The sequence below is a fragment of the Galeopterus variegatus genome, unplaced genomic scaffold (genome assembly GCF_000696425.1).
Source record: "Galeopterus variegatus unplaced genomic scaffold, G_variegatus-3.0.2 Scaffold113, whole genome shotgun sequence".
Classification (NCBI taxonomy): Eukaryota; Metazoa; Chordata; class Mammalia; order Dermoptera; family Cynocephalidae; genus Galeopterus; species Galeopterus variegatus.
Window position 1 is genome coordinate 115,263 of NW_007726224.1, and position 21,779 is coordinate 137,041.

General features: G+C 39.3%; 1 protein-coding gene across 1 annotated transcript in view; it reads right to left on the minus strand.

The window, feature by feature from the left end:
• Positions 1–9,947: 9,947 nt before the first annotated feature.
• The window catches only part of BOD1L1 (biorientation of chromosomes in cell division 1-like 1), a gene marked incomplete at its 5' end in the record, with an annotated part of 54,133 nt that continues 42,301 nt past the window's right edge, over positions 9,948–21,779 (minus strand). The window contains 6 exons of the mRNA XM_008586777.1: positions 9,948–11,343; positions 16,798–16,951; positions 17,342–17,426; positions 17,524–17,573; positions 20,669–20,714; positions 21,741–21,775. Of these exons, the coding sequence (XP_008584999.1) occupies positions 11,226–11,343; positions 16,798–16,951; positions 17,342–17,426; positions 17,524–17,573; positions 20,669–20,714; positions 21,741–21,775 (488 nt within the window). The remainder of the gene's footprint in view (positions 11,344–16,797; positions 16,952–17,341; positions 17,427–17,523; positions 17,574–20,668; positions 20,715–21,740; positions 21,776–21,779) is intronic.

A 21,779-nucleotide genomic window follows, 5' to 3' on the forward strand; every position in this document is an offset into this window, starting at 1 on the left:
GATAAGTGCTATGAAGAAAATTAAAAGAGGGTGATGGGATAGAGGGTAATTTGGGGCTACTTTGCATGGAGTGAGAGTCAAAGCAGAAATAGATACCTTGTCAAGACCAAAGGAAAGATTTTCAAAGAGAGGGAAAAACTAGTGCAAAAGCATCAGGTGGGAACAGTCTATTATGTACTGAGCGTTTGTGTCCCCCCCAAATTTATATGTTGAAATCCCAACCCCCAGTGTGATGGTATTAGGAGGTAATTAGGTCATGAAGGTAGAGCCCTAATGAGTGAGATTAGTGACCCTACTAAAAATCTTTCCCTCTCTCTCTCTGTCTCTCTCTGTCTGTCTCTCTCTCTGTCTCTCTGTCTCTGTCTCTCTGTCTCTCTCTGTCTCTGTCTCTCTCTCCATCTCTCTGTCTCTGTCTCTCTCTCTCCTGCTCTCTGTCTCTCTCCCTGTTTCTCTCTCTGCCATGTAAGGATACAACAAGAAGGTGTCTGTCTGCAAACACTAGATCTGCCCTTGATTTTGGACTTTCCAGCCTCCAGAAATGTGAAAAATCAATGCAAGTATGATGGGAAGCCATAGGAAGATTTTAAGCAACGCAGTAACTGAATATGATTTACATTTTTCAGATTATGTTGGCTGTTCTATAACAAAAAGATTGTGAGGATAATAAATGGAGCATCAGGGAGACCACGTGGAAGCTAGTGCAAGAGTCCAAGCAAGAGGCGATGGTGGCTTGGATCAGGTAGCACTGGGGATGGAGGGAATGGCCGGAATTGACATCTCTTTTGGCAGGATTCTCTTCAAAAAACCTTTTCAAAGTAAAAAATACGTAGTGTGAAATGTAGCATTTTAATCATTTTTCAAGGGTGCAGTTCACTGGCATTTAGTGCATTTACACTGTTGTGCAACCATCACCACCATCCATCTCCAGAACTGTTCATCTTGCTAAACTGAAATTCTGTACCCATTAAACACTAACTTCTTCCCCCAGCCCCTGGAAACGACCATTCTACTCTGTCTCTATGCATTTGACTACTCTAGGTGCCTGTAGGAGTGGAATCATTCAATATTTGTCCTTTCATGACTGGCTTATTTCATTTAGCACAATGTCTTCAAGGTTCATCCATGTTGTCGTGTGTGACAGAATTGCCTTCCTTTTTAATGCTGGATAATATTCTGTTTTATGCTTATGCCACATTTTTGTTTATCCATTCATCTGTCAATGAACACTTGAGCGGCTTCCACATTTTTCACTATTGTGAATAATGCTACAATGAAAATGGATTTACAAATATCTGTTTGAGACCCGTCTTTTCATTTTTTTTGAGTATACACCCAGAAATGGAATTGCTGGGTTATACAGTATTCTTTTGAGGAACCACAATATAATTTTTCATGGCATCTGCACCATTTTACATTCCCCACAGCAGTGCACAAGGGTCCCAATTCCTCTACATCATCACCAACACTTATTATTTTTTCTTTTAATCATAGTAAAAAACACAGCAAAATTTGCCATCTTAACAATTTTTAAGTGTACAGGTCAGGAGGGTTAAGCATATCCACATTGTTGTGTACTAGGTCTCTAGAACCTTTTCATCTAGTGTCACTGAAACTCTATGCCCATTGAACAGATCCCATGTCCCCTCCCTGCAGCCTCTGGCAACTGCCATGCTTATATCATATTTTCTGTTTGTATAACTTTGATCACTTTAGATCCTTCATATTATACAGTGTTTATCTTATTTCACTTGACATAATATCCTCAAGTTTCATCTATATTATAGCGTGTGGCAAGATTTTCTTCTTTTTAAGAGCTGAATAATATTCTATTGTATATAGACATTGTTATCTTTTATCCACCCATCCAACCTCGCACATTTGAGTTGCTTCCATTTCTTGGTTATTCTGAATAATGCTGCAATGAACATGTGTGTGCAAATCTCTCTCTGAGACATTGCTTTCAATTCTTTTGGATAGATACCAAGAAATAGGATTATGAGATCATATGGTAATTTTACTTTTAATTTTTCGAGGAAACTTCATACTATTTTCCATAACAGCTGCAACATTTTACACTCCCGCTCCAGTGCACAAGGATTCTCGCTTCTCCACGCTCTCACAAACACTTATTTTCTGTTTTTGTGAGAGTGGCCATCCTAAATATATAAACGGTTCATCAGTAACCTCTTGCCATATATAATCTTAAAATTATATAGGTGGGGTCTTCAAAAAGTTCATGGAAAGATTTATTAACTTTTAATTCTATTTTCTCATGAACTTGTTGAAGTACCCTCATATAATGCAGATAAAACAATGTCTGTCAACTCTAGCCAGATACAATGAGGTGCTGAAACCTCCAGGGCTGAGGTTGGCTCTCTTGTTATACGGACACATTGACAAGGGCCACATAGATTGTACAGCCTGCTAGCACCAATCTGAGACTCTGACATAATTAGAAAGACTAAAAGGAAATCAACCCAACAGAAATGCACACATATGCCAGAATGTTTATAGCCTCATTTTTTTTTTTTTTTTGTAATAGCCAAAAACCTGGAAACTACCCAAATGCTCAACAGCAGAATGGATAAATCAAGTGTGGTATATTCACAGAATAGACCACTATACAACAATGAGCATGAACAGTCTACAATTACATGCGGTCATTTGGATGAATCTCTTAAACACAATGTTTTAAGTGACATCACTGTCATGTCCCTAGTGCCTAGAATGGGCCTGGCACACATGGTAGGTGCTTAGCCAATATTCATCAAATGAATGGTCTCATTTTATCCTCAGCACAACCCTATGCGATCAGCAGTGCAGGTATCAAAATTTGTATTTACAGATGAGGAACCTGAGACGTAGAGAGGCCAAGTGATTTGTTCCAGGTCACCCAGAACAAGGCCACTTACATTAGGATGGCTGCTAGAACAGACTACTTTGTAAAACATGTGTTAGTTACACCATCAGTCTAAGTTACATAGCTGTTCCCTCAGCCTTTTAGCACAAATATCATATTTTAGTTTCTTTTGTTGTTGTTAAATCATCTTCTGAGGTCTTAGTTGGAGATGTTTGTTTCCATTATGGGATATTTTGGACAGGGTTTTGAAAGGGAAAGGGCCAGAGGGCTGTGCTTTCAGAGGAAGGGGCTTAAATTAGGGGGAGAAAGCTCACTGGAGAGATTTATGTCAAGGAATTACAGCAAACTGTCATTCTGTCTGAGTAAGTGTGGCTAGAAACAGGAAGGGGAAAACAGGATATTGTGGTAGCTCACGGGCTTAATGGAATGTCAGATGAACAGATGGGACCGAGCTGTCCTGGGAACTGTCAAAGGAAGAAGGTTGAGGAGGCTTCAGAGGAATCCCTACACAAATGCAGGTGAACCGGGGATAGAGACATGTGTTTCCTGTAACTTCAAAAAGGCTTGTTAGTAAAGTATCAAAAAGACAAGCAAAGGCACCTTCAGTCCAAGTCACCTCTCTAGAATCCATCCACATTCAGGTCAGAAGGAAGTAGAAGCCCTGGGGATGGAGGGTGGACAAATTTATTGAGACAGAACTTTCACTGAAAGTTTAATTTACTTTTTAATTTTAGTAATCCAAAATGATCAAATATACCCTTTTCAGACTCCAACAGTGTTTACTGGGGAAAGAATTTTTTGAAGGGCCAGAGGACCCAAAATGACAGGGATGAGATTAACAATAATGTTTGAGGGACACAGGGACACATGAGCCAAAAATAAAAAAGGCAAGTACTTGTTGAAGACTTTTTCGATTGAAAATAAAAGTTAGATGACTATTTCCAGTAAGATTTGTCAAAGACTGACAAATTGGTTTCCGCAAATAAAAACAACTCTGAGCATTAATGATAATCTCATTTTGAAAAGATGACATTTTACAAAAGCATTGAACAGATTCTGCTAGTGTTCATAGGAAAAGCATTTATTAAGAGCTAACACTGAGGGGCTGATCCTTCAGGAGATATAAACTGAGTGAACGAGGACACAAATGATTTCTGCAGAGGATTCAGAAAATGTATTTGGAGTTTCCACTTTAGATAGCATGGATAGTAGGTATTTATAAAGGCCCTATTGAAGCAAAACACCAAGATGCTGGATTAATTACAGTCTTGAATTGCACACTTAAAGTACATTGCTGAGCTTACTAGAGAATAAAGGAAATTCACTAGCCACAAAGTTGTTCTTGTTATATTGAAGTTTAAATACGTATAGAAGGGTAGGATGGGTGCGAGGAGTCAGAAGTGTGGCTTGTGCTTATTATTAAGCTACCATCTCTTACCTCCAAGTCCACCCCTCTGTATTCTGTTTTCTGGTGTTGGGACTGGGACTCTGTAAACCAGACTTCTCCTTAGCCTGCAGACTCCTTGTTAAGTTTTGTCAACAGGACAACTAAGGGATGCCCAGAAGGAAGAAGTTGGAAAAGGGTCTTGCTTTTTCCTGTTTTGTCACTCTTTTGTTAGTATCACCCAGCAATGGTTCTTCATCCCAACAATGGCAGCTGATTGCAGTTACAGTCGGTTCCAGTTTCCAATTTTTCTCCCACCTTCCTAGGACAGGCCACATTGTTCTCTCTCAGAGACACCAGCACCAACCGGGTAGCATCCCTTCTCAGAGATCTGAGTTCCAGCTCTGCAGGGCTTCTCTTTTGACCTTCTAATATAACCTCCGTCTTTTCTGTTCCCCAAGCCCAGAGGTGGTGCTGGCTGCTTTCTGAAGTTACTCTGTATTACTCAGGGTTAATGCTTTTGCTTTTTAGTTCTCTAATAGCTGTTTAAGCTAATTCCCTTTATTAAATTATGGTCTTAGTTCGTTCGGTGTGGCTATAACAGAACACCAAAGACTGGATAATTTATAAAGAACAGAGATTCATTTCTTACACTTCTGGAGGCTGGGAAGTCCAGGACCAAGGGGCTGGCATCTGGTGAGGGTCTTGTTGCTGCGTCATCCCACGGTGGAATGCAGAAGGGCAAGAGAGCAGGAGCAAGCCAGAGAAGGTCAAAGGCGCTTTTGTAACACCCACTATTGTCATGATGACATTAATTTATTCATGAGGACAGAGCCCACATGACCTAATTGCCTTTTAAAGGTCCCACTTCTCTACACGTTGCATTGGGGATTAAGTTTCCAACACATGAACTTTGGGGGACACATTCAAACCATAGCAATTACTTATTAAAATAACTGGTGCAGTTTCTAATAGCTGACTGAATCATGACTGAAACAAGGTCTAAAAGTTGTTTTCTATTATCTGGTGGGAAGAATATGGTTAAAATCAGGCCTTTTATCCAATAGCAGGTGATGCCCCTGGGAAAGAAAGGTGACCAGAGTTACTACCAGTCTTTGTAAACTTGCTAATGATAGGCCTCCAGACAAACAACTAATGTTATGTGCTAGTAGGAGATGCCATTTATGGAATGGTTTTAGCAGGATGTACCTTGGTCTGTCCAGGATTGCTTATGGCAACAAACAAACAGACAAAAAACCCTGGAATCTATTGATTTATGGTGCATGACTCCCTGGTAAATATCACACAAGCTTTGTGACCATCTAAGTACAGATGTTCCATGACTGAAATGGCTTCCTTCTGTCTAAGTAATGGAGCTGCAGAATTTTTTAGAGACCTCATGTGTTAATCTGGGCCCATGTGTATCCTGATGAGAAAGAGCCTGGGAAGTAGCTTGGCTGTCCTAGGCCTGTATTGTAACTAGCAACTATTTATATCCTTGAAATTATTAGTAAAGCTTAGTGCTGGGTAAGATCTCTGAGTCATGAGTATGATTTGACAGTTGCTCCTTGATGTTATGTCATTCTATGCAACAGAGACCTTTCTCGGAATGCTACTGATGCTTCCTCAAAATATGAGAGTAAACAAGCAAAAGGAAGATGTGGAATACAGGTATTAGGAACTCCAAAAGAGGAGAGAAGTAAAGGGTATGCACGGACAGTGGTCAGAGGAGAACCCAGGATGAGATGGCAGCCAGTCCACACTGGAGCGATGATTCAGGAAGCAGGTTGACGGTTGTTTTCAGTGAGATGCCTTCTGGCCTTGGACCATCTTTTAAAATCTAGAGGTGCCTGGGAGAGTTTGACCTAGATTTTCTTGTGTACATGGCTCGCCAGAATCATGTGCTAATAAGGCTCTGGCTTTTCTCTCCATGCCCTAAATGTGAGGCAAAACATTCAAACTTTTACGAGAATATCTATTTGATCTTGAGTCTTAAGAAACAAAAAGTGCTAAAGTCTTAAACGATAAAATTAATTTATATCAATTACATTCAAATTAAAAACAGCCCACCAAAAAAGTACAATAGACTGAAAAGATAAACCACGCATTGTGTATGTGTGTGTCTGGGGGAGGGCTGTATTTGTAACGCATATACATGAAGGTTTGTAGAAAGAACTCCTACAAGTCAAAAGAAAAATACAAAACAAATGGGAAAGAGAGTCAAAGAAATGAACAGGCATTTCACAGAAGAGAGAATAAGAATGGAAAATGAACCCATGAAGAGATGCTCAACCTTCCTGTAACCAGTGCAAACAAAGAACACAAGGAGATATATTACACCCACTAGATAGGAAAAAACCAAGAAGTCATAGTACTAAATGTCAAGGAAGAGAAGAAATTCTTAAACACTGCTGGCAGAAGTACAATGTGGTACAAGCATTTGGGAAACCATTTGGCATTACCTTGCAAAGCTGAAAATATGCTTACCCCAGGAATTAGTAATTGTACCCTGGAGCAGAAAGCTGGATGTAGTGTAGAAAATGGGTACAGGTGGGAAGATAAGTTAATTCCCTAGTACCAAAGTGACTGGGCGGCCTGGTCCTCTGGGTCACCGGCTGATGGAATCCTCAGGCAGAAACCCGCCTTGTTCTTCCACTTCCTTCAATGTGCTTACAAATATAATATGTACAAAAAAGTTAATAAGTTTGGGAAACTCTGCCCTAGAGAATTTTCACAAAAACATCCGTAGAAGCATCGTTTAACCTGGGAACAATGCAAAGACCAGTAACAGGAGAATGGCTTAGTGCATCGTGATATATTCCTTCAATGGAGTACTACACAGCGTTGAGCACGAGCTACCTGGAGCTACACATGTTAACAAAGAGGAGTTTCAAAACACAATGTAAAAGAAAAAAGCATATTTTACAGTCCATAAAATGATTCTATTTATATAAGGCACAAAAACATTCAAAACTTAAAATACTGTTTTGGGACGTATATCTATATATAATAAAACTGACAAAACAACAAATGATAAACCTGTATTTAGGGAATGAAGGTGACTGGGACAAGAGATGGGCATATTTTTAAAAAGTACCCATGAAACTACTAATGGTGATAACATCTGACTTGTGGAACTCCATGTGATTTTTTTTTTCCTTTTAATTTTTCCTGTTAATTTCTATTTTTCTATAATCAAGACGTTGTTTGTATAACAAAAGTATTATTACTTAGGAAAACTGAGAGTGAGATTTTGCCGCTAAGAGAGTGTTGAGGGCGAGCCGGGGCTCACTTGTGTCTCTGCGGGCACTAGCGATGGAGAGGAGACCCTCAAACAAGACTCTTGCTTCCAGTCCCGTCAGGCTTCACGTGTGTGTTCTTAGGCCAGTTATGCCACATCCTGAGCTGCAGTTCTCCCAGCTATGAAATGGGGTCTGATAGTCCTTCACAGGGCTGTTATGGAACAGAGGCAAGGGTTTGCAGAGTTTTGTGCAACATTAATTTCTGTGAATGTTAAGTTTCTGTGTTTGTGTGTGTTAGCGGGGGGAGGAGGGGGGAGCCAGGATTCTAAGGTTTAATAACTTTGGAAGATTCTGGGTGAAACAAAGATAACCATATTCCTCTCATGATTTCTTCAAATTTGTGTGTGCTAATGTTCCCAGTGACTTTCCAAGAAGGGCTATAGCGTGAGGAAGCATCTCTTGGAACTAGTGTTTTGTGTCACCTAATGTAGAGATATGTTAATAGTTAGTTATTACTGTCTGCGTAGGTCTCCTCCAGAAGTTTCTGAAAGGTTGACTTGGTGGTAAAAACATCACCTGTCATTGTCCCCAGTCTTCCCTGCTCCTCAGGTTCTAAAATGCTCTCTTCTCTACATTCCAACCTCATTTGAAATTCCATTTTATACTTTAAAAAATAAACTCCTTCCCTTGTCTGCCAGGAGGTAGTCCCTTGCCCTGCAGCTCTCAGGAAGGTAATTTTCTCCCCCTTGCTGTGTTGTGACCAGACACCATTCTCAGTACAGCCCAGCTGTTTGCTTCTGGTGCTTTGACAACCCTTGAGACTTGGGTTCATGTTTGCATCCCTAGTGTTAGGCATAGAGTAGGAGCTTGACAAATGTGTATTTTCCCAGCACAGCAGTTTCAGTGGAAAAAATGTTGGCTATAAGACTATTTTCTTCCCTTGAGAAAAGTGCCTGTCAGTGTATTATGAAAAACATATTGTTCTTGATTTAATCATACAAAGATTGCTAAGCAGTAATTTTACGAAATAGAAGGTGCACATAAGATAAACAATAAAAAACAAAACAAAACAAAAAATAAGAAAGTGACCTTTTCTAGTATTTCTTCCTGTTAGATCATCACCCCTCGACCTCAGATCAGCTAGGTTTCATCAGTGGCAGAGATGTTTGGGGGAGTGCTCCACTGCATTATGGTCCCAAGGGCAGGGAGTCTGCTGCTGAGGTAGAAAGAGCAATGCCTCCCTCCCATGGGCTTCAGTAGAAGGAACCCAGGCCAGGGGTGAGAAGAGTTCAGTTTCAACTTTGCAACCAACTCACTGTGAGATCTCACTGGGAAGAGGAGGTTACCTGATGGTCCTTCCTCACGGGTGGTTATGGTGAGCCCTAGTAAGATCTACAGTTTAAGGCTAGGTGGTGTGGGTCAGGTGGCAGAAAGGGAAGGGCTGCTGTTGTGGATCATCGACTTCAACTGAGTTGGAATTAGCCACTGTTTGTGAGCCAGATCACCCTCAGTCCTGGGATGCTCTGCTACCTTCATTATATCTTGCCTGATTGTCCCGGCCTGGACTCAGCTCTGTGATGGGAAAGAGGAGCTATTTATTGTTCAGGGTGTTCATGGAGAAGCAGTGAGGTGGTGGCAGTGGTGTCTAAACTGAGACCAGGGAAATGTCAAATTTGGAGACGTTCTGCAAGTGTTTCTCAGTGGGTTAGTGGGGGGAAGCTACTGGTATTTTGGGCTGAACAATCTTTTGGAGTTGGGGATTCTCCTGTGAATTGTAGGATGTTCTGCATCCCTGACCTCCTTCCTTCTACTAAATACTAGTATTACCAAATCATCGTGGCAACCAAGAATTGCTCCCACATGTTTCCAATGCCACCGATCGGGTAGTATCTCCTCTCAGAGCTTCAGAACCACTGGAAGCTACTAAGTGGTCTAGCTGACTTCCTGGCCCGAAAATTCCTTATGCAGTGCCACTATTTAGTTCCGATTTTCTTAAGAGGGAGCATTTCCTCACACCCCGACTCCTTAGTCCCTGCAGGGTCATGCCCACAGCCAGCATTTCCAATCTGAGTAACAGTGGACAGTGGTTTCACACTGAGAATAAATCTTCAGGCAGGTACCTCTGGTGAACCAACCTAAAACTGACCAGGGCAAAGACTGTTACTTGAGGAATCTGAAGCTTTGGAACCTAGTCTGGCTCCTACCCTCAAATGACTTTAAGACACATCACTTTAGATTTTCAAGCTTTGCTTAAAACTCACCCATATAAAAACAAATGAGAAATTCTCATTCCTGGTCTCTAAGGTCCTTTCTGGATCTAAAGTCCAATCTACCAAGAGAGGCCATCACTGACTCATATTTGAATGTGAAAATGTATCTAAGACCAATTATTTAGAGAGAGGAAACAGTTTTCATGGGGAGGAATTCTAAAACACAGGAAAAAAAATTCTTACCACTCAAATTTTGGGAAACATTTTATAATTTATATATAAAATATCAGTAAGAAACCATGTAAAATGACAGATATATCCACCTTACATTAAGAGTAAAAAACAAAAACAAAAACCAACAACGAAAAATAAACCCCACACACACTGAATGTAAATTTTAATTATAAAACAAGAACATGAACAAAACATTTTAAAATAATCTCAGTTATTTGGCAACTCGTCACATCACTGCAAGAGACAAATTTGATCTTAAGAAAAGTATACTCTTATATGAAAAACTTAAGTTGGACAGTTTGTTCATATGGAAGTTAAAACATGTTTAAAAAAACACCTGGCAATAAAGCCGGTTTCTATCCTGAAATAACTGTGTATAAAACAACTTAAAATCCTGAAGCTAGACAGACAGGAGTGACCTAATCTTTAACACATTTCTCTTCACTGAAAACGACAATATGGAAAGAGTACTGGTAGAAGCTTCGGGATACAAAGAGGAAAGGAATGAGCAATAGAGGGGTTTCTGCTGCAGGTGACAGGACGTAACTTTACCTGAACCAGAATCTCTAATGGTAGTAAAGTCACAGATGCAAGTAAAATCTAAAAACAAGTTACATTCTTAAAAAACAGAGTCACAAATGTGAACAGAAAAGCCATGGAGAACCTTTCTTTAGCTAGACTACTTTACTTGGATACATGCGAGAATTTCTGCCAGATCATATTCAGATAGTTATAGGGCAGGCAGAGTCCTAAAAAAGTTTCTACTAATAACTGCATAGCATTTAAAACCCTTTTTTTTTTATTAAAAAAAAATAATAAAATAAAATAAACAGATATATAGTAAAGTTCACAGATAGTTTTCTCTGTAAAATAAATAAAGTGTTCATTGATTAGCATCATACATAGAGTAAAATACAACCTATTTTTACATGTTTATATACTATACACAGATTACCAGTGGGCAGCCTGGTGTCTGATGGGCTGGAAGCGTTTGCTTTAGTGATGTGACACATCAGGAAATCCCAATTTCAAATGTTAAAATATACAACTATTTTGTTTTGAATTCAGATACAAAGTAAACTTACTTTCATTTATCTGAAATAAATGTACATATCTTCTATGAACAATACTTTATAAAGCTGTTTAAAACATAACAAGGAAAAGCTTGCACCTAGGAACTTATAGCACATGCACATCCTTTTCCTGGTTGAAAAAAAAAAGACTATGGTCACTGAGCCTTGTCCCTTTTCTCTCCACTGTGTTCCTCAACAAGCCAGCGTCAGCGGTGGTCTGGATTATCGCTTTGCCTTTTTCACAGGGGCTTCCTCCACTCTCTGTTGGCCTCTTGTTCGGGCCCCAGGAGGGCTGACTTCTCTCTTGCGCTTGGTAGAAGGAGAGAGCTGTGTCTTTGATCTGCATTAAACAGAAGTCAAAGCAATGGTGAGAGTTAAAAGCAGCTGCTACAAGTAATTTGTGCATTCCTTTAAAAATGGAAGTGTTTTGAACTAAATAGCTAAGAGGAGAAAACCCCAGTAACATTCATACAGGAAAAGGAGCTACCAAAGAGCTTGAGCTAACTGGTTATTTGCTGACAACTTCACACACAAACACAAGGCCCTGGAGGAGGGGGGTGAGGCCCGTGCTGTGGTTCCAGCTCTACCACACTCTAGTGCTAACCTTAGTCAAGTCAACTTCCTTCTCTGAGCTCTAGTTCTTCTATCTATAAAATAAAGAAGTCAACTGCTAATCCTACCAATACACTGTCTCAAGTGGAAACAACCAGCAAGAACACAGCAGGACTGCGACCTAGGACTGACTAAGTGCAAAATCATGTTTTACAGTACAATATTACAGAAAATAGCTGATAATGTTAGAAAAGGCAAAGGAATTTTAGAAAAGCATTCTAACCAATTTCCCTCTTCTCCAGTCTACAATTAGAATTATTTGCTAGACACTCTAATTAACCATACTACTGTCCTGGAGATTCATAAAATCCCTCTTGGCTCTTTGATGCTTTCAGCATAAAGTTATCCAGAGCACAGTACACAAAGTCTTTTATAATCTGCCCTCTACTTTTATACCATCTTGGACTACAGTCCTGCCAAAGTCTTTCCATTTCTAAACATATGATGTCTTTTTACATATTCATGCTTTGGCACTTTTTTTCTTTGAATCACCCTATACCATCCATCTGACCAACTTCCTTATTTTTAAGCCCCAGTTCAAAGGTCACTCCTCTGGGAAGCCTTCCACATCACAAAGCTGCTCTTTCCCAGAAGCCGCATGGCACTTTGGATCTTCACCACAGCACTTACCATTGTAACTTATCCATTGTTTTTTTTTTTTTTTTTCAAACTTCAGGTTATAGTCAGTATTTTAAAACAACATTAATGGATTAATATAGAACACATATATTAATGTATTAATATAGAACACCTATAATATAATGTATTAGTATAGAACACAACAGAATATACCGCTGATATGACATCTATTAACTTTGACTCAAAAATTTTGTTTCAGTTACAGCAGCAGGAATGGGAGAACTGGTTATATTGTAAAATATACTCTCTCCTTGTGGGATGCTGTCAAAATGTTTGTTAGTCTTATATACATATATTTCTCCCATTAAACAAGACGTTTCTCTAGGGCAGCTGCTAAGATTTGTTAATTTTTCTAACACCAGTGCCTAGCACAACGGCAAACAAGAAGCAACACATGATAAGCAAGAGGTAAATGATTGTACCAATGAATGAAAAAACTTGGAAAACTAAAATTGCAGGTGAAAAATGGGAAGTAACTGGTATGAAGACATCTTTTGCTTATTGTTCCTTTGACAGCAGAAGTAAATAAACTCAAACTGAGTTAAATATCATTGAAGATGATATGGTTTTGGCATAATGTACTTATGCATGTGTTGAGAATGGCTAAAAAGCAGAGCTGTTAAGAATCCATTTCAAACCGTTTCTATGGTAGCCATCAGCCACTTGATGAACACCCATCTACTGAAGAGTTACTGTGAACCAGCAATGTGTTAGAAGCCACATAGCAGAGAACAGAAACTTTGAATCCGACTACTTCTTCCTAGCTGTGTGAGCTTGGTAGGTTGTCCAGACCCTTTCCTTTCAACAACAGTGTGGTCTCTGACTAGTGAGAGATGCAGACTCTCAAGCTCTACCCTAGATCTACAGACTCAGAATCTGCATTTTAACAAGAGCCTCAGGTGATTTGTTTGCACATTCAGTTCTCAGAAATGGGCATCCAGACCTTCTTGAGATTCCTCTCCTTGTATACAACATAAGGATAAATACTACATTTCACTTAATGAGAATTAAATGAGAGAATCTATGCAGAGGTTCCTGGCACTTTAGTTCGCTTCCTTTCTATAACATGGGGATAAAAATGCATACGTACATAACAAGCATGCTGTGAAGATCAAAATGTGATAAGGGATGTCCAAGTAGTTTTTGGATACAGTGAAGAGTCTTTTATTTTTGAATGCTGTCATGCACAGAAAGTAAGACAAGTTCCTGATCTCAAGGAAGAAATTTAAAGCTCAGAGCGGGAAACAAAACTAATATACCTAAAGCAACGGCATATGCCATCTCAGCTGCCCAGTACTGACCAGAAGTGCAACAGGAACGAGAGATGAAGATGGAAGGCAGGTGGGAAGGCATCCTGAAGAAGGGGGGCCTGAAAGACGGCAGGGGCTGGTTTATTGGGGGGCTGGTGGGAGGGAACTCCTCACCAGCACAAGCAAAGGCGAGGAAGTAGGACTCAGCTCAGCCTGTGGGAAGCACTGGGATGAATCAGGCGGCAGTGGAAAGTGTAAGCTGGCTGTGGCTGGGCCCAAAAGAAGGTGCTTGACTTTGTTACCATGTCACCTCTCCAATGCTCTGGCTAAAACAGAAATGATTGGGGGCTATTACAGGTTTTAACATGCTGTGATGATTTAACCAAGCATTCGATCTGTGAGCCTTGGGGAAGAAACACACCTCACCGTCGGTCATAGTGGACAAGAGTCGGCAGATAAGGCCCACAGGTGTGAAGGACAAACCTGTGGGGCAGGGCTGTGTGTTGAGGTCACTGAGACTCTTCCTATGTCTCTTGGAAGCCAATGATCCCCCAAAACAATAATTTGGTGAGACAAAAATCTTAAGGGAAACTAGGAAGAAAGCATCACTGTGCCAAAAATAGTCTCGGGGGTTAAAAATGACTTGAAGTGTAAGCAGGGACTTACCTTCCTAATGGGGGAGATTTACTAACTTTTTCGCTGGTAGGTAACTTCTCTTTTGCTAATTTTTGGCGATTTCTAGGAGAAACTGTTTCTGGGCTGCCAAGTTTGGATGTTGCACGTGCAGATGACTTGCTATGATGCTTTCTGAAACAAGATTATAGAAACACTGGGCAATGACAGCACTGAATACTCTAGGCCCTGGGACTATTTAGAAAGTTATGAGGCTCCTCATGGGAAAGTCAGAGCAATGGGAACTAAAAGCATAAAATGTTGGCTTTCTCGACTGTTGCTCATAGGTAGTCCTTGATGTCATCCATGACTAACTGCTTGCATGACTCTATCTTTGCTTTTATAATATTTTCATAACATTTTATCATGATTTAGAAAATGATGAATCTGTGAAAAATAGAAAATATACTAGCTGACAAAAATAAAGATCCCAAAAGAGCTTATCCAAGTAGAATAAAGGACCAAGATTCATGAAAGTATAATTCACAAGGCTAAATGTTAAGGTCCAAATTGTTAACTGCACATGAATCAGATAAGGGAAAATCTGACTTACCAGCAAAAACTCTAAGAAAAAGGGCTTATTTAGCTGGTAAATGGTACAACCTGAGTCAACTCAGTGATCTGGATGCATACTGAAGAATAGTATCCAGAAAATAAGGCGGGACAATCCTCTTCTGGATGCATTAGACCACACTTGGTGTAGGATATTTGCTTCTTAAAGAGAATATAGATAAACAGAGGAGATCAAATGGGGATCATGAGGGCTCAAAAGAAGAAAAGAAAACCTGGAAGCTGTCCTCAAATATTTAAGGAAAAATTATATAGAAGGCCCCGAGAGTAGAACTAGAACTAAGAGTAGAAGCTACAAGGAGAGTGGCTTCTACAGACCACTAGAAAGAAAATGCCGAGGAAGAGGTGGCTTTTCCTGCCACTGAGTTACATGCAAAAGCAGGAAGACCATTTCAGAGGAGTTGCTGGTGCAGTGGTTCAGGCACTGATGGGCAGCAGTACTAGATGATGAGCGAGAGCCCATCCAACCCTGAGAATCTGTGAAATAACAAGACACCACAGCCCTGGAATCAATTGATACCAAGAAATCTACACTAAAGAGAGAACTATATAAGTCAAATAAGACTTATTTTTAAAGAATTAATTTTAAATGGCAAACTGGATAGCTATTTTTAGACACTCACTCTAAGACAGCCAGAAAGCCTATGGAACTTTCTCTGAGTTGAGCCCTCCTGCACTGGATGATATTCCCATGACTGTTTTAGAGGGAGGTGGTAGTACTGGTGGGATGTGCTGTACCTGAATGCAGGGGTGCTGGCCTCCAGCACCCCCACCCTCTCCTATCAGCAGGAATCTTGACTCTGTGACTTCTCTTCTATTTATCTGAGTTGCCCCACCTAAAAAACAAATGAGACTCCCTTACTTTCAGCATGTGAGCTTAGAGTCTTTTGGCTCTAAAATCTGATTCTTTTGAGAAATCAAACATGGCACATATGGCTAATAATGTGCAAGCTTGGAGGAATTAGAAACAGGTTGATTTTTAAGTCTTTGTGTAAATACAAGACACTATTATATTGTGGTGACAGGTGCTAATATGTGATACTTTTGAAATAAATGTTCCTGAACTTTTTGGTTAATCTTAGATAATGAAATTATAGGAGATGATACCACAATTAACAGTTTGTGAATCAAATTAAAAATGAAAAATATTCTTGCTTTGGAAAAGTTATTAACCATTAAGATGAGACTATGTCGTCACGTACCATTTCTCAAAATGTGCTGTGGGGAAAGGAACATTGGTTGATGTTAACAGGTACAATGACAGGCCAAGGTGGAAGGAGTAGTGAGGGGGGAGGATAATCAGCAAATAATGCTTGTTTAAACAAAGTTAAACAGGTTTCTTTCCTTTAGGTCTTTGCCAAGCACTTAATATTTTAATGTATGCTGTGACTTACAAGAAGGGCAGAGAATTCACTGGCATTCCCAAACTCATTTCACCATGGAACTCTTTTTTTCCCCAGAGCCTTCTGGCTATACTAAGGTTTCAGAGAATACGCTTTGGAAAACATGAAATTACCATGTATGTAAGTTAAAAATGGTTGAATTTGGGCAGTTTCCTATGATCCACCTGTTACATAGCGCTGGTAAGATGCACGTGACGACAGTGTGTGTGTCTGATTTCTCCCACTCACTAGTGTAAAGCTGCATGTAGGGACAGTGTTTTATGTACTGTATCTCTGTATTCACTCATGGTGCTCAGCACAATGTCTGAGATATAGCAGATCCTCAAAAAATACTTGTGAAAGAATTGAATGGGTTCCGCCAAGCAGGCATTTAAAGCCAAGACTGAAATGATCCCTCAAAATTGTTTAAGGTAGAACATGGGTTCTCCAAGAAGAAACAGAATGGCAGAGGACTGAGAGCACGTGTCCTCTACTGAGGACAAAATGAAAAACAAAAAACAAAAATCCCCCCACAAAAACCAAAAAACAAAAAGAGCTGCCCTTGTGGCATGAGCGATTCAGTTCAAAGAGAATCCCATGAAACCAGAAGCTGATTTCTAACGGAGAAGCTGGTGAAGGTCGTTAGCAGCTCTGTGTTGCCCCTATTACCTCTGAGCCTCTAGTCTGGTGGTGGATCTGGTGGTGGCTCCTGAGGGCTCATCCTCCTCCTCTTCTTCCTCTTCCTCATCAGACTCTTGGTCTTTCTTGTCCTCTGTTGCTTCGGAAACTGATTTCTGGCGTTTTCTTTCTGGCTCTGAGGATTCTATTTAAATAGAAGGGTAACACCTGGATTATACAATTCCCAAAGACACTTCCAAAGGAGAGAGTCATGGAGTTTAAAACTTAGGATATTAGGGACTTGGAGGCAGAAGAAGTGGTTTTCCACTTCCTTTTTGTTTCAGCACTTGCAATTCACAACTGTTTAACTTAATCTCAAACACATTTGGTACAGTTTACTTATGCAGTTCACAGCCAGCATTCATAAAAAATTGACATGTGCTGAGAAAAGCATCTGGGATGTACCATTTCTGACAAGGGATTAGAGCTATTTCACACATATTTATGTAATATTAATACTAGCCGTACCCCACAGGATTTTTCCTCATCCAAAGAAAAACCCTTAAAAAGGTGATTTTGAAATAGTAAGACTCACCAGCATCATCTGATAGAGTGAGTGAACGTTTGGGCTTTCTTCCTCGCCGCCGCACACTTGCCGCTGTTTTTTCTTCACCATCGTCCTAGAAGCAATAAAATTAAAGTCGAAAGGGTAGTCAATTGAGCATTTATTAAATTTATTTCTAAGGGACATATATTTAATAAGAAATTAACACTTACATTGCTTACACTTCTTTCTTGTAGGTTAGCTGTTTCTTTATTGGACTCATCTTTAAGAAAAGGGAAATTTTTGCATTAACACTTTATTACCACAAAATTAAATTTCAACAGTCAGTATGGCTTGTTATCTGTCAATGTACCAGTGTTAATTAATACATTGCTATTCAATTTATCATTGTTTTCTATCAATCAAGCAAACAGAATCAGAATACCTAGCAGAGAGCACATCAAAATGCAAGTCAGGAAACCAAAGTTTTCATTTCAGATCTGCAAAAAATAAGCTTTATCAGCTGGGCAAATTATTTAAACTCCCTGAGCCTCGGTTTTTTCATCTGTAAGACAATGAGTTGGTTAGACCACCTTTATGGTCTCTTCCAACTCAAATACTCTGAACCCAGAAAGAGGCATGCAGGGAGCCCCCAAGATGCACCAGTATCTGCAGGTAGGATGATATACTTCTTTTAAATCTCAGTGCAGCTCTCTAAGTATTACAATCCCAATCTATAGTTTGGAAAAATCAGGCTTGAGTAAACTTAACTTTGTAGTTTGTTTAGAGTCCTGTAAATAGTAAGTAAAGTGACAGTTGGAATTCTTTTGACTCCAAATACTTACATCATATATTAAAAAAATACACATTATAAGCCTGTTTGTAAGTCATGTTTGCCTATACTGTTTTAGTATTTGCTTTCTGTAGATGTTATAATTTTCTGAGAATGTATCTTGGTAAGAAAAATGAAGATTACTTCAATGTACTATCTGAAACTAAAATTATGGAGATGCTTGTTACACACCCCTAAACTCAAATGTCCTTATTAATAATAAACACTGTAGTAGTTACCCTTTTCTGCAAATTCAATACATTAATGAAGATGGAAAAGTTAACCAAACAAAAAGGCCAACAAATAAACCTGTCTTAAGTTGGTCACCATTACCCAGATTCAGAAAACTACTGTCAAGTAACAATCCCCAAACATAATAACATAGCTTAAACTGGAGTCTTTATAGGGCACTCTAGTTATAAAGATTTCTTCTTGTATGGATTTAAAATAAAGTTATGAATAAAAACTGGTTAAAAACGAAACATTAGCAGAATCTCCCCTCTTTTAAAAAATAAACAAACCAAGAGGCAAGAAATTTGCCAAGAGACAAGAAAAACTGAAGTATGACCATAAGATCAAACATAACTAAATGTGGAAAAAATTGCTTTATCTTGTTCATCAGAATATGTGCTTTCCTTAAAGAAACAATCAACAGAGTGAAAAGACAACCTACAGAGTGTGAGAACATTTTTGCTAGCTATGCATCCGACAAGGGACTAATATCCAGAATATAAGTAGAACTCAAGCAATTATACAGTAAAAAAATGAATGACCCAATTAAAAAATGGGCAAAGGAGTTGAATAGACATTTTTCAAAGGAAGACATACAAATGGCCAACGGATACATGAAAAAATGCTCAACATCACTAGTCATCAGGGAAATGCAAATTAAAACCACATTGAGATACCACTTCACTCCAGTTAGACGGACTATAATCAAAAAGATGGTGAATAACAAATGCTGGCGAGGGTGTGGAGAGAAGGGAATGCTCCTACACTGCTGGTGGGACTTTAAATTAGTACAACCACTTTGGAAAACAATATGGAGGTTTCTCAAACAACTACAGATAGATCTTCCATATGATCCAGCAATCCCTCTTCTGGGTATATATCCAGAGGAATGGAAATCATCATGTTGAAGAGATACCTGCACTCCCATGTTTATCGCAGCTTTGTTTACAATAGCCAAGATAAGGAACCAACCTAAATGTCCATCAATGGATGATTGGATAAGGAAACTATGGTATATATACACTATGGAATACCACTCTGCCATAAAAAAGAATGAAATACTCCCATTTGCAACAACATTGATGAACCTGGAGAAACTTATGTTGAGTGAAATAAGCAAAGCACAGAGGGATAAAAGCTGCATGTGCTCACTCATATGTGGGAGCTAAGAGAGAAATGAAGGAAGGAAAGAAAGATCACAGTAGTGCCGTGGTGTAACAGAGGGAGGGAACATTCCTAGAGCTACAAACTGGGAAGGAGGTTGGGGGATAATTGGGAGGGGACAAAGGGCACAAAAGTAATTTCTGGTAATGGGTATGCCCCCAGTATCAATCTGGCCCTCACATCATGGGCAGGAGAAGGGACAATTAGCTTTGTATCTCATGAATATTCTTAATAAATAAATAAAATTAAAAAAAAAAAAAAGAATATGTGCTTTCCTGATTTGACCATGCTATTTATTTGAGACAAAATAGCTGTCACATTCATCTTTTTTGCATACATCAACCCTCTAAAGCCCACTATTGGCTCTTGTTACTTCTATGTAAAACATTTTAAACCTTGAAACTAATATATTGTAAAAAATCTACAAAATGCAAGCAGCAACGACAAATAATATGGAATGTTCTCTTCATATCACCATCCAGAGCTAATCATTATCATCTTGGAATATTTTTTTCTCCTTGGAATGAGGAGAAAATTGCGGTCATGCGCCATATAATGACATTTTGGCATATGACAAACTGCATGTAGGACAGGTGTTGCAGCAATACGCGAGACCATTTAGGTTTGTTTACACACACTCTATGATGTTTGCACATTTATCAGAACGTACCCCCGTCATTAAGCGACGCATGACTGTACTCAAAACAATATCATCTCCTGGGCTTTGTAACCTGCACAGTGCTTTCAAAATTACTATTCCTCTGAGAACAATAGGCTCTTAAGCTGAATTTCTGCATTCTCGAGAACACTGTCCAATCCCTGGGCTCATCTATTTCTTCCCTAAACATATCTGGCAAATTATGGCATGGACACTGCAGTGCATTATTTCCATGAATAGAATGCCTTTGTTATTTGGCTTTTTGTTGCCTTTACCTGCCTCTATGAAGGCTTCCCATGCTTCTTAAACTGAGAATGGATCAGATCACAGAAAAAGCCAATAGGAATAGTATCTTACAGCTATAAGGACAACAGTTTTTATCGAGGAGGCCACCCACTTCAATGAGAAACAGAATGAAAGTATAAAACCTTCCCCAACAGCCAGCATCCCCTACCCCTTCCTGAGATCATACATAGAGGAATGCTGTGTGTACCTGTTTGTATCACTTTTAGTTTGCTGCTGGGTGGAGACTGTTCTGCCTAAGTTTAAACAAACAAACAAAAAGATTAAAATCAGCAGTTAATCATCATCACATAGAAAAGCAACCAATAATGTAAAAGGCTTAGGACCTCCATTTATTATTACACAGGCAGAATGTTTGGGACCTATTTTCTGCAGGTGATTAAGTATACCTAGCAAACATGGATGCCTACGCTTCTGAACACATGGTCTTTCCAGGGAGCCTCTTCCCCAGCTTCCCCCTTGCAACGCTGTGACGCTGGAGGATGAGCACAGGAGGTGAGGCAGCTCAGCCACTGTAGTTAATGCTCCCCAACATCCGCAAACCATTTTATGTGTCAGTAAGTAGATTCATGTGTGGTTTGTTACCTCATAATAACTCTATAAGTTCTGCAGGTATCATGATACTACTTTACGTCCAAGGAAACTGAGTCTCCAGAGGGTCACATGACTGGCCCCGAGACACAGGTCTGGGAGTAAGTGGCAAAGCTGAGGCTTGAGTCCCATGTGCTTTTGTTAGGTCAGTGGACATATGTTTTTCTTCCTTATAATGCTGTTATTGAAATGCATGCAAAAATGATTATATTGGGTATATACTTCAGAGTCAAAGATAATGTTTAAAAAGATGAAGCATCACTGAGGATTTTCCTGCACCAAAATCAGTGTACACTGTAGTACAAAAAGAATTCCACAGAAAGTAGTAAGATGACAAGACACTCAGAAGTCTCCATAAAGAAGCCACTATCTCAAAATTATGAAAGTAGCTAATTTCTATATTTTAATGAAGGGTGACCAGAAGAAGGTAAATCCCTGGATAATTTTTACATAAACTCATAATTGAAGATGGAATAAGACTAAAGAACACTAAAATAATTGTTTATATGAAAATATTACTAATCAAAATATCATTTGAATGGTTATTCAAAGTATTTTAAAGCTTTTCAAGTACTTAAAAAATAAAGTAGTTCAAAATAGTAGATATTGCAGTATACCCTTTCCAGGTCATGAGCAAAAATACTGAATTCTCATCTTTTGTAGTTACTTACAGTGACAATGCCAGTATCTGTTTTGGAGTCTTCTTCTAA